Below are 14,032 nucleotides of genomic sequence, written 5' to 3'. Positions count from 1 at the left end.
AGTCTCATCTCCCTACCAGACTCTAAACTCCTTCAGCATTGGGACTGTGTCTAATCCAAACTCCTTCCCAGCACCCAACAGAGGCTTCATAAATGTCTGCTGATTCACACAGGATTGCATTTTTTTTTTAGCCATCTTTCTGGTCCAGAATGGGAGAGGGGGCAGTTCTTGGGATACAGTACAGCCTGGGACAGAAGGATAGAAATGGGAATCCTTGGAAAACAGAGATATAAGTTTGTCAATCTCAGGGGTTCTTAACCTAAGGTCTATGAACTTAAAAAAAATAGATAGCTTCATTTCAACATACATTTCAATATGGGCAGCTAGGTAGCATAGTGGATAGAGCACCAGGCCTGAAGTCAGGAAGGCCTGAGTTCAAATCCTGCCGCAGGCACTTACTACCTGAGACAGGATTTGAACTCAGGCCCTGGGCAAGTCACTTAACCCTGTTTGCCTCAATTTCCTCATCTGTAAAATGAGGTGGAGAAGGAAATGGCAAACCATTCCAGTATCTGTGCCAAGAAAACCCCAAATGGGGCCACAGAGAGTCAGATACGACTGAAAAAACCTGAACAACATTACAATGTGATTCGCTTCTTTTGTAATCCTGTGTTTTAATACATTTTAAAATACTTGTCTATCAGCTTCACCAGACATTGACAAAAGATCCATGACCCCAAAAAGTTAAGAACCTCTCATCTCTCCGTCAGAGTCAGAAAGAAAAACCTCTCAGAATAAAAACTATCTCATACCCCTTGATCTAGGAAGGGAAGAGGAGAACAGGTATTTATTAAGCACCTACTATGTGCCAGGCATGATGCTAAGTTCCTTACAAATATTATCTCATTTAACACTCATAACAATTTTGTGAGGTACATACTATTATTCCCATTTTACAACTGAGAAAACTGAGGCAAACAGGTTAAATGATTTGCCCAGGATCATCCAACTATCTGAGACTGGATTTGTACTCGAGCCTTCCTGACTTCAGGCTCAGGACTCCATCCACCTTGCTATAAGCAGAATTCTGTGTTAATTAAATAACTCCTAAAGTTCATCTAACTGTTCTTTGTTTGGATCAAAATGAAACCTATATTTGATGTTAGCTGTGGCACAGAGAAGCCGAACAGCCCAGAAGATTGAGAGGCAGCCTTGCAGGAAGACCTGAGTCCAAATCTAACACATACCGGCTGTGTGACCCTGGCAAGCAACCTAACCTTTCAGCGCTCCCAGGCTTCTCTCTAAGACTCTTAAGTGGCAGAGTGGATACCCAGTTATATCAGTGGAGGGAGTTCTGCACCCTGAGAGTTCTTGGTCCATACCAAGAAAAAGATAAATATCCTATTTAGCAATTGGATCCATTTTAGACATAAAGCATAGGTTTAAAGCTTTTGAAGGGTGTAGAGAAACTTGGAAGACCTTTTCAGCAGACTTTCAGCATAACTATGATAAACAAATCAAAAATCTAAATTCATGTCCTCCCCCAAACCCTTTCACATCTGTTTTCAATTTAGCATTTTGCTTACAGAACTGTCAACACAAAATATGTGAAAACCTGTATGTGACCAACTAAAAAAATCCAAGCTTGAAAGGAATAACTAGAAGGGGAGATGTCTTCTGCTAACCTATTACTGGCACCAGTTCAGGTCAAGACACCAGAGAAGCCAAGGTTCCACTTCTTAAAACGTCTGCTGAAACACTGACAAGTTTCCCTGTAGCCACATCAGTTTCTTAGGGTTTGAAGACCCATCAAATTCTTAAGGCCCAAAGTGTTGAACAAATACTTCTCCCTTGGGATCCAAGGATCTACGGAAATTGTTTCCTGGTTGACACTTGCTGTGCAAATAGCCATGTGGTTTTCATATTCCTTTTGGACACGTGCCACCCCACCATCCCATCTGTATATTTTAAAACTTGCTCTCTTGCTTCTAAGGAAATACACCAGAAGTAAAATAAATAGTCTCATCACTCTTCACTGATCCAGCATCCAGGACAAATCATTCTTCACTCTGGGCAAGTGGTTATTTACAAGGCTGCTCAACACAACTGACCCTTCAGACACTCACTTTCTCAGTGCTGTGATTTGCTCCTTGGATTGATTTAGTACCTTCCATCTCACTGTGCACACCCTAAGCATAAAGCGCCAATCCAATTCCCTTCTTAGTGCTGAAGAAACTAAATCTATAAGCTAATTTCCCTGGAATCTTGAAGCAAGTCCCTGCCAGAACTTGGAAATGATTAGAGCTGGAAGAGGCCCTAAAAATCATCCCCTCATTTCAGAGGAAGAAGATGATGAATTCAGAACCACTCAAAGCAGTTTCCATTACCCAATCCTGGAGTTCTTCCTCAGATGCCAACTGGGTTACTTATGTTATTGCAGCAAGGGACTGTGCATGTCTCTAGTAACCTGTTTCCTGAAACCCTTGAAGGGTCCAGAGTCCAAGATTGTTTTGAATGGCCACTGTTGAGAAAGAGGAAACACACCCATGCTTCTGCATCATTTCAGTCTCACTGTACACAAGATAAGTCAGGAAAAGAGAGCTCCCAACTGCTCTTCTTACATATCAACCCTTGCTGAGCAAGAGACTTGGAGAAGGATGAGAAGGAAATCAGTGAATGGAGTTTTACTTACTGCCTTCATTCTGAGGGTGCTGAACCAAAACTTGAAAGAGCAGTCGGAGGGCCCCAGGGTTTTGGGAATCCTGATCACAGCCTTGCAAAGACAGGTTGAAGTTTCCAGCCATGTTAGCCGGCTGCTTATCTCCAAGTTGAAACACCTCCGGATTAGTGAGTGATCCTGGGATATAGTACTCAACCCTTTCCTCCTTCCTCTCACAGTTGGAGAGGGTGTAGTTGAGGAAAGATACACTGGCTCGGAGGTAAGGGGGGATGACAAATTGCCATGACATGAGCTCATCTTCTGGGAACCCCTCGGGGTAGTTGGCAGACATCAGGGTGGCTGAGCCCTCTCTTTCAAACACGGATTCAATGATGCAGAGTCCTATTGGGAGGATGGAGCAAATCAAAATGAATCAAGAGGTCATGGGAACATACCACCCCCAGATCCCTATTATTCATGGTCATGGAGATGAAAACCGGGTAATGTGGGTCCAGTATCCTGGTTGATCATAAATAGCATATTTGACTGTGGCATGTTCATACTGGATGGAGATAAACGCTATCTGTTGGAATAATGGGGGCATCTAGGTGGCACAGTGGATAGAGCACCAGCCTTGAAGTCAGGAGGACCTGAGTTCAAATCTGGCCTCAGACCGAACGCTTGACACTTACTAGCTGTGTGACCCTGGGCAAGTCACTTAACCCCAATTGCCTTAAAAAAAATTATGGGAATTCAGAGAAAGGAAATATAAAGGATTGGATAGGTTAAAATAAAGGTAAAGAAAGCAAACCACAACCCAGAATTTCAGAGTTCGGAAGGGACCATCAAGCTCAGAGGCATCCTATGTGAAGTCTATGAGCTGCATGCTGTCCACAATGCTCCTGAGTGTGTCCCAAACCACATTAAGATGTAATTGGAAAATATGTATCAAAATAAAAAAATACAATAAAACATAGATAATATTACATTTGGAAACTAGGTCACTATTCAGCCCCCAGGGATGTTCATATTCTGATTAGCAGACCCGGTTTCTATTTGTTTGACACCACTGATCCAGTCCAGCCCATACACAAACAAAAATCCCCTGAGAACATACCTGACAAATGACCATGTGACAAGCATAATTAACAAAGGATCAGCTGGCCTTTCCTTGAAGAACTCCGTTGAAAAGGAGCCTCTTTTGGACAGCATCGACTGTTAGAAGTTTTCCCCTAATACCAAACCTTAATTTGTTGTTGCTCAGTCATGTCCAACTCTTTGTGATTCTGTATGGAGTTTTCTTGGCAAAGATACCATTGCCTTCTCCGGTGGATTAAGGCAAACAGAGGTTAAGTGACTTGCCCAAGGTCACACAGCTAGTGAGTGTCTGAGGCTGGATTTGAATTCACATCTTCCTGATTCCAGGCCTATTGCAATTTCTGTTCCCCTGCTCCTGCTTCTGCCTTCTCAGGCCAAGTGGAATTAAAACTTCATTTTTCCCAAATGACAGCCTGAAATACTTGGAAGACAAGAATTACATCCCCCCAAGCTGTCTCTTTTCTAGGCTGGGCTCATCCTCGTGATTTACTTATTGGTCTCATCCCATCGAACCGCAGTGATGTCTACAAGGTCCATTCACCTTCTTGGATCTCTAGTGCATCTTGTTAATTGTTTGGTATATGTGAGTTTAGGGGCAGCTAGGTGGCATAGTGCATAGAGCACTAGGCCTGAAGTCAGGCAGATTCATCTTCCCGAGTTCAAATCTGGCCTCAGACACTTACTGGCTGTGTGATTCTAGGCAAGTCACTTAACTCTCTTTGCCTCAGTTTCCTTATCTGTAAAATAAGCCGCAGAAAAAAATGACAAACCACTCTAGTGGTTTTTTGCCAAGAAAACCCTAAATGGAGTCACAGAGAGTTCGGACACGACTGAGAAACAAATGAAAATATATGAGGTTGCAGGCCCTCATTTCATTTAAGCAAACAAACAAACAAATGTATGAAGAAAAAAATTGTAACCAACACTTAAGAAAAAATGGCCTTGACATAGCATTTTTATATAATAAGGAATATTATAATGACACCCAATCTCACAATAGGACAACAGCAATTTAGTAGTGTGCTTACGTTTTATAGAAGACCTGTTTGCAATATTAAAACCGGAAGAGTTTCTGTTTTCATTCCATGGTAAGTATAAGGCCAACTTGACTCCTCCTTGCATTTTGATTCGTGAGACTGTGCCATTGCTACAGAAGGTTCCAATGTTGGCAGCTGTCTTCTCAATAGAGCCGCTGATGCTATAGGTAACCAAGTCCGGGCAAGTGTCTCCTGGACGAATCTGTCTCAGCCGAGGGCTGGAGAACTGCAGCTCAAGGCCAACTTTTGGGCTAGCTTTCACATTCCAGATGAACGTCCTGTTTAGGGCAGGTAATGTCGAAGGCTGCAGCTGTACTTCTCCAAAAGGACACGGACCTGACATGCAATCTGAAAATACAACAAGGTAAACACATCTGATTAATGTTACAACAGTGACTTCAGCATGCTTCTCTTCTTTCTCTTATCTCTTCTGCCCCTCCCACTCCCAACACAGAGCTTCCCATATGAAATTACTGGAGCTTGGTTAATGTGCTTTTATCTTCCATGAGGCAGACATATTTTTGGAATATCATGGTGTCCTAGATTTAGAGCTACGAGGGATCTTGGTGGTCACCTAGACCAACCCCTTCATTTCACAGATGAGGAACTGAAGCCCAGAGAGATTCAGTGACTTGCCTGAGATCACTTTAACCACACCCAGATAGGGGTCAATGGTATGGGTCAATTACCTATAGATAATAAGTGGCAGAACTGGGATTCTAATCCAGGTCCTCTGACTTCAGATCCAGCATTCTTTCCATTGCACATGCTTGCCTCCCTATGCTAGTCACTCCATGCTGAGTTAAATTTTGTAACTTGTAGAAGACAGTGCCAAGCCCATTTGTGATCAACAAAGAATTCCTAAGAGTCATCTGGCTGCATGTGGGGTCTCCATTATGGATGAAAAGAAGAGCCAGCTGTCTCGCTGCTCTGCATGCTTGGTCCTGCTATTTTATTACCGTGGCAGTTAGATGTTATAAAAGTTAACAGCTAATGACATGCTTTATTGTGCCTTCTACCTTGAGCCTTTTTAAATAAGGACCAAAGTGTTAGACAGGAGAGGGACTAAATTAAGAGGAGAGAAAAATCCGACATCTCTTAAAGCAATGTTAAAGACTTCTGATGCAGCAAAAATGGCAAACAAGAATATGTGTATGATTCTGTGTCACATTCGGCAAATCTTCATCAGTCCTCTGCCAGTGTCACAAACTTCAAAGTTGCCTACTATCCAACAAATAGGCATATAAGGGGCTAGTGTGGTTGAAATAATGCTTATGTTATCATTCAAAGATGGTATCAGTGACTCAATCGACAACAGTTCGTTAAGTGCTTGCCATGTGCTGAGTACAGGAGACACAGAGGAAGGCAAGAAACAGCCCCTGACGTCCATTCCAGCGGGGAAGACAGCATGCGTGTAACAAGATGCATAAAGACATACACAGAGCTTGTGGGGAATGCTCTCAGAGGTTCTCATGGTCCGTGAGCTCAGGGGAACTCACTTATTTATTTCAAATCCCCTCTTTCTTTTGCATGATACCCTTCAGTCACTTCCAAGAACTCTAAATCTGAGGATTTAGTCCAGTCAGTCCAGCCACAAAAAGAAGTCCCCCAAGCTCATGGTGCCATGCTAGTGGACCACTTCATACTTCCAGATGTGTAACAGCTGGCTATCTTCTGAGTCTCATCCAGTGATTTTAACATTTAGCTCAACAAACTAATAGGTATTTTTTGGTAAGGCATTGTGCTGAGTGCTTGGGATACAAAGATGTCTGGTCCTATCATTAAGGAACTATATACAAGATAAGTAGGAAATAATGAAGAGAAAGGCACTAGAATGAAGAAGAAAGGCTTCCTGTAGTAGACAAGATTTTAGTTGGGACTCAAAGTCAGGGAACGCAGTATGCAGAGAAAAGGAGGAGAGCATTCCAGACATGGGGGAAAGCCAGAGAAAATGCCTGGAGTTGAGAGACGGAGTGTCTTGTTCAAGGAGGCCAGGGTCACTGGACTGAAGAATATGAGGGGGAGTAAAGTAGAAGAAGACTGGAAAAGTTAAGAGAGGGCTAGGTTACACAGGGCTTTGAACACCAAGCAGAGGATTTTGTATTTGATGTTGGAGGCAATTGGGAGTGAGTGGAGTTTATTGTGTAGAAGAGTGACATAGTCAGACTTGTGTTTTAGGAAAATCACTTTGGTGGCTGAATGGAAGATGGATTGGAGTGGGGGAGAGACTTGAGGCAGGCAGACCCACCAGCAGCTATTACAGTAGTCTAGGTGTGAGGTGATGAAGGTCAGCACCAGGGTGGGGGCAGTGTCAGAGGAGAGAAAGGGACATATTTAAGAGATGCTTCAAAGGGAGATCAACAGTTCTTGACAACAGCCTTGGATGTGGCAGGTGAGAAAGGGAGGAATCCTGGGGGACGCCTGATGCATTGGGAGGATGGTGTTATCCTTGACAATAATTGGGAAATTAGGAGGGAGGAGGGGTTTTAAATGTCTGCTGAATCAATTAACTTTTTCTATAATTCTCCTGACTTTTTTCCTTCTGCCTACCTTGAATTCCTCACATAAACCATTCGTGTAGCATGGTCCTGTCATATGATTCAGATGACATGTCACCAAGACCACTATGGACCATCCTCAGCAAGGTCTATGGAAATTCTTCTTGATCTAAGGTTTAGAGCAGGGCTTCTCAACCTATTTTTGTGTTGTGAACCTTTGTAGAAGTCTGGTAAAGAGTATGGACCTCTTCTCTGGTTACTTTTTAAAGACAAAGTAAAATCCACAGGATTATAAAAGAAACCAAAAGTTAGTAAAGATAAAGACATAATTTTTTTTCTCTACCAAGTTCATAGACCCCTGAAATCTATCCACAGACTTCAGTCTGTGGACACTAAGTTATTAACAACTCTGATTTAGGACCACAGTATGAAAGAGAGAGTCAGCAGGGAAATGGAGAAACTTTAAAATATATTTATAGTTTTTTTTTTTACCAATATTCTTCTGGACTTCCAGGACATAATGCTTTGTTGGGTCAGGGCAATCAAAGCTAAAGATGGCTCTTTCCCCAGGTTTGATGATCAATGTGAAGGAGCGTCTTCTCTGGAAAATAATGTTGCAGATATTTGTTGGCAGAGTTACGGTCCCACGTTTTATAAAAACTGTGATGTTATCGCCAGGTGGGAGGAAAATATCAAATTCTGAAAAATAAGGAAAGGAAAAAAACTTAGTGAATTATGTAATTTAATAGATAAAAACCAGCCATGTCCCATTTTATGTTGCATGGGAAGGCTCCAACCTTTTGTCACATGTGTTCCTTTTCTCCTGATCTGATGCAAGGGATGGGCCAAATAACCAGAGATAACCACACAAATTAGGAAGAACCTTCAGTCAGTCATTAAACTGCTTGGCTTTTTAGGAATTGTCTTCTTTTAGCTTTTAAAAAAACAAACCAACAAAACTCCAACACTAAGATGTGCTCCCAGATAAAACCACTAAAAACTGGATGTCTTAGGTAATATTTCTCCATCAGTCACCCAGTTTTTAAACAGTTGAACTATTGATGAGGAAGCAGCTTCTCCGCTATCACAATTCCAGAGAGTAAAAAAGGAATTTTCATTTCCAGGGATGATATTTGCCTAAAGTATTACACTACAACATACCTTCATTATTGGTTTTAAATAGATAGCTCTCAACTTTTTCAGAATCAAGCTGGTAGCATCATTGATGTTCATATTTCTGAAACACACTATTTTAATGATATGGTTAAATGAAAGACAACGTGGGAGAGTAGAAAGAGTGCTGCCCTTGGAATCCAGAGACCTGAGTTCATGTCCTGCTTCTGATGATTGCTAGTTGTGGGAACCTGATAAAGCCATAGCTTCTCTCCCAGCCTCAGTTTCATCATGTGTAAAACAGGGACAGTAATACTTGGACTACCAGTTCACAGAGTTGCCATGAATAAAGTGCTCTATCAACTTTAAAACACTATGTTAAATGAGTTTTTAAAAATTTGTTTTTATAAAATTAACCTTGAGAAGCATCATGGACAGAGAACTGGTATTAGAATGGCAAAAAAGACCTGGGGTCCTGTCTTGCCACTGACCCTGGGTGAGGAATTTAATCTCTCAGTGCCCAAGGACATTCTCTAAGCTATAACTGAAAAAGCAGGAGCTCCCCTGTGCTGGTGGAGCAAATTTCTTCACTGGAAGTTCTCTCCTCCAAAAAAATCATAAGCCAATCCTGCCCTCCCCGCCAAAAACCAAACAAAATCCCAAAACTAACCTTAGTTGCTGACTGTCCTTCCTATGTGTACATAGATATACACACATGACAGTTCTTATATTTATACATCATCTTACGTTTTTACATCTATGAATTTATTAAACTTTTGCAAACACCCTGTGAAGTAAATGGTAGGGGGTATGTGCATGCGTGTATGTGTGTGTGTGTATGTGTGTGTGTGTGTGTGTATGTGTATGTGTTATATTACAGACAGATATTTTTATTATGGATTTTATTTTGGTCTGGACCTGTGATTTCCTTGTTGATAGAAGGAAAGAGGAAAAGTAGGAAGGACAGAAGGAAGGAAAGGAGGAATAAAGGAAGGAAAGTAGGGAGGAAAGAAGGAAGAAAAGAAGGAAAGAAGGAAGAAAAGAAGGAAAGAAGGAAGAAAGGAAGAAAAGGAGGATGGAAGGTAGAGAGGAAAGAAGGAAAAACTCAAGGAAGGAAAGGAGGATGGAAAGGAGGAAAGAAGAAAGGAACGAAGGATAGAAGAAAGGAAGGAAACAAAACATTTATTAAGCACCTACCACGTGCCAGGCACTGTGCTAAGTGCTCTACAAATATTATCTCATTTGATCCTGACAACAACCCTGAAAGATAGGTGCTGGCATTGTCCCTATTTTACAGTGTGGGAAACTGAGGCAGAGGTGAAGTGGCTCACTAATCATCACACAGCTAGTAAGTATCCGAGGCAGGATGCAAACTCAAATCTTTCTGCCTCCAGGTTCAATACCCTATGTGCTGTGCCGCCTAATTGCCTCACGTTCTCATGTTATCCTACACAATTGGCATGAAGTGTCACTGACATGACTTGCCCATGGCCACACAATAAGTGTGGCTCTTCCTGACTCCAAGGCCCCACCAGACCAGGCTGCCTCTTGATAGACAGATGTTTATAAAAAGCTACACAGACATTCTACCCAATAGGCAAGAACCAGGCAGACCTATTCAAACCCAGAATCCCAGAAATGGAGAGCTGGAAAAGAGGCCGTTCCATTTTTGGACAGCTCTAATTATCAGGAAGCATTTCCTGATGTTAAACCAAACCTGCCTCTTTGCCATCATAGTGCTACTTCTGACCTCTACTGTGACCTGTAAAATGGGGATGACCATACCTACAGTACACCTTGCTACCTCACAGGGTTGTTAAGAGGCTCAAACAAAACGATCCATAGAAACCTTCTGGTGTGGCACCTGCTATTACTACTACTATGAACTATTATTAACACACTTTAAAAGAATTTATAGCAAAGCAAACACCAGTGCTTCTGATGAGGGCTAAGTCACAAACAACAACAAAAACAAAATTCAGCCAGTTAAGACAGTGGCAAGGAACAACTGAAGGCTCATTTTCCAGTGTCTGAAAGCTGCTCATCTCACTCAATTATTAGTCAAAGTAATAAGTAGCAGGAAACAGAAATGCTGGGACCCCTAACAAAAGAGAGCATAGATTGTTCACTTGCATTTTTAAAAGTTGGTCTCCTTTCTTTTAACACCACCAAAATTTTTAAATACATTCCCTCCCAACCTCCTCTACCCAGGAAAGCATCCATTATAATCAAGAATAGTAACAGAGGAGAAAAAAAAAGTTTAGGAAAACCAGCCAACACATCAGTCTAGTCTGATTATGTTTGCAGTAGTCCATGGTCATAGTCTTCCACCTCTTGAAAGAAAGGGGGAGTACGTTTTCTTATTTCTTCTTTTTTATGTCTTTTTTTAAATTCTGAACTTAAATATCAAATAAAATTAGCATTTCCATATACAAGAAAAGAGGAACGAAAGAACAAACTGAGAATCTATAGCTTGCTTTTCCTTTTAAATATATATGTCCAATGGCTCATTATCATTCTAATCAAAGCAGTTGACAAATGGAAAGAGCTATTGATATTAATTGTCTGATTCCTTCTAGACATTAAAATGTAAAACTGATTCATCCATCTGGAAAAGCTCATTGTTAAGAAGAGAAAAATGGGAAAAAGACATGAATTTCTAAACCTAACATGGTTCTGTGCCAGAGCTCATAATAAATAGTAATAATAACTAGCATTTATGTACTGTCTTAATGTTTATCAAGTGCTGTACATGTACTCTCTCATTTTATCCTCACAACAACCTGGGAGGTAGGTGCTATTATTATACTCATTTTGCAGTTGAGGAAACTGAGGCAGACAGAAGGTAAGTGGCTTGCCCAGGGTCACACAGCTGGTAAGTGATGAGGCAGAATTTGCACTCTGGTTTTCCTAACTCCAGTCCCAGCACTGTATCCATCTTGACATCTAGCTGCCTCAAAAGAAGGTGAGGTACCAACTAAGAGTCAAAGAAAACATTGTTTGCTCCAGCCACATAAATGCCAGTCTCTACAATGTTGGTGAATTCCTGATTGCAAATAGTAGCATATCAGAGTAGATAGGGACAGAAGAAGGCACAGAGGAAAAGAGATTCAAGGAAGGTGCCATATTGGGATGAAATTCTAAAAGGAGTTGGTCTCCAATAAGAGGTCACAATAGGACAGGAATTCAAAACCCTTCACCTCGTCACATCTGGTGACTGAAAGGAATGGCCATGAATGTGGGTATGGAATTGTAACCACCACTAACTAGAACATGTCCAAGGGCACGTCCTAATCACCACGGCTGAGTCAGGTGGGACCATGCTGACGCATCAAAGGCAGGAAGTGGTGGGGGGAAGGTCTACTCATAGCTGTCATGAAAGGCCAGATTTGGGGGACAGAGGTCGAAGGTATAGCAGTCAGCTCCCTGATACACCCTTGTATTTGCCTCTAGATCCAGCCTGAACAACTAACAGGCTGATAGTAAGTTCTGAAAAGCAGTATCAATACCAACTTGGTTTTGCTTTTGGGTGTATGCTTGCTTGGGTCCTGCCATCCCCCCCCCCCGCCCCAACCTTGTTGGCCTCTACCTCCATCTTTGGGCAGATCTATCCTGTGCAACATGGCTCAAAAGCCTGGAATAGGCTGAGGGTTACCTTATCCTTGCTTTCTGAAACATCAGTGTCACAGAAAGGAACAAAAGGGCCTCTACTTTCTACCTAGCTACACCTCAGAAAAGGCACAGAACATGCTTATGGCCACTGACCATCATCCAAAATTGATAAAGGAGGCTATTTCACCACTTATTTTTGTGCCAGTGAACATCCCATAGCCCCAAGTAGCAGATTCAGGGTGACAGTTTGCATACTGGTGAACAGAGCTTAATCGTGTGCAGAACAAAGACTTTCCCTTTCACCTTCAACAAAGGCAGTAGCAACTTAGTGTTCAGCTACTTGGAGATAATGAGTCAAAATCCTTCTCCCTGGACCTTCCTCCCCCATTGGGCCTAATCATGCTCTTTGGAGCAACAAGGTCAGTTTATTCCCTATTCCATATGTTGCTGTCGTTCAGTTGTTTCAGGTGTGTGTGACTCTTTATGTCCCCATATGGGGTTTTCTTGGCAAAGGTACTGCAGTGGTTTGCCACTTCCTTCTCCATCTCATTTTTTATGGATGGGGAAACTGAGGCAAATAGGGCTAAGTGACTTGCCCAAGGTCATACAGTGTCTTAGGCTGGGTTTGAACTCAGGCCTTCCTGACTCCAGGCCCCATGCTTTGTGTACATGATACCACCTAGCTGCCCCAAAGTGCTATATAAATGCTAGTTTTTAATAAATGCCTGTTGACTCATAGACCCCTATGGTAGTCAGATGAAACAAACCTGTGAAATTCTTAGAATAATGCTTTTAAAATAAAAAAATAAAATTCATAAGGATTACACATAAGATTATTAAGGAAACTCAAGCTTAGTGAAAATAAAAATATGATTTTTTTTTCCCCTTCCAACTTCTTAGAACCCCTGAAACCTATCCATGGACTCCTTGGAGGTTCATGAATCTCAGGTTAATAACTCCTGACTTAGATGATCTCTAGGAAGGCCCCCTTTCAGCTGTGATTAACCCCTGAGTCACTGAAAGGTGAGCCCAAGTCCTCATCTCTACAAAGAAGTCTAAATATTGTGAAATTCTCTGGTCTATTAGTTAACCTTTCTGAGAATGGCCTCACCTAACTAAACTGGATGGGCCTGATCACTGAACAATATTTACACTTTTTCCAGAAAGTCACTCGCAGGCAGGTCTTGCCTTCAAGTCTAGCATTTTTGTTTGTGTATTTTTTAAATCAGGCTGACTCTCCCATTGTGGAGTCTGAACTATGGTAGATCCATAAAAGTCTATTCTGCTGTTGAAGAGGACCTTTGGTGATAGGAGAACTTACAGCCTCTCTCAGAAAGCCATTCCAGGATTTTATGACATCCAAAGCTGGCCAGCTGATAGCCTACTCAAACTTAATGAACAGTAATAAAATTCTTTTTTTTCTTGTTTGGCCTAATGGAAACATAGAAACAGTTGGTCATGATGAACAACATTCTCATATCTCATACATCCAAAGATACTCATTAAGCACCTACATTTTCCTAGCTTTCTTGTCATCGCCATCCATCATTCCTGCTGAATTAGGGCATAACATTTGGGAACCATGAAAAATAGGAGGAGAGTAAAGGCAAACCTTTTCTTCCATTAATTCAGGGCATAGGCAACCTGGTAGACCCCCATTTCTGGTGGCTCAACTAATGGATGGTGAACTTGGCAAGGACACCCAAGCAGCAGAATCAGGGACAGGTTAAAATTCCTGACCTGAAGGAAGGCTTTATTCCAGAGCCTCATCAGGACACAGAGGGGACCCTGGGTTCTTGAAGATCATGTCAGTTGACTACAAGCTCTGCTAAATTTAACCATGCTGGAAAATTTGCAGTTTAAATACCATGAATAAAATCCAAAGAGTTCTGGAGGCTTAAAAGAAAAAATAAAATAGAGAAATTGTTTATAAACTCTGCATGTTTCCTTTTAGGTTGTCTAGGGATGACCTCAGATTTTTTTTTAATTTTTAAAAAAATCTCTTGTTTTTGTATCACTTACATTCTTCACTGTATACCCCCAAGTCATCCTTTACAATAATGAATAAAAAAAGT

The 14,032-nt window shown here is 41.6% G+C and overlaps 1 protein-coding gene across 1 annotated transcript in view; it reads right to left on the bottom strand.

The window, feature by feature from the left end:
• The window catches only part of CDCP1 (CUB domain containing protein 1), an 82,313-nt gene that overhangs the window by 37,230 nt on the left and 31,051 nt on the right, over positions 1-14,032 (bottom strand). Inside the window, 3 exon segments of the mRNA XM_020987338.2 lie at positions 2,633-3,001; positions 4,726-5,082; positions 7,725-7,931. Coding sequence (XP_020842997.1) covers positions 2,633-3,001; positions 4,726-5,082; positions 7,725-7,931 — 933 coding nt within the window.

This window comes from Phascolarctos cinereus, unplaced genomic scaffold, assembly GCF_003287225.1.
Source record: "Phascolarctos cinereus isolate Bilbo 61053 unplaced genomic scaffold, phaCin_HiC Scaffold_1;HRSCAF=81, whole genome shotgun sequence".
Lineage (NCBI taxonomy): Eukaryota > Metazoa > Chordata > Mammalia > Diprotodontia > Phascolarctidae > Phascolarctos > Phascolarctos cinereus.
The sequence above is the reverse complement of the archived record's forward strand: the minus strand, read 5'-3'. Positions and strand labels throughout refer to the sequence as shown.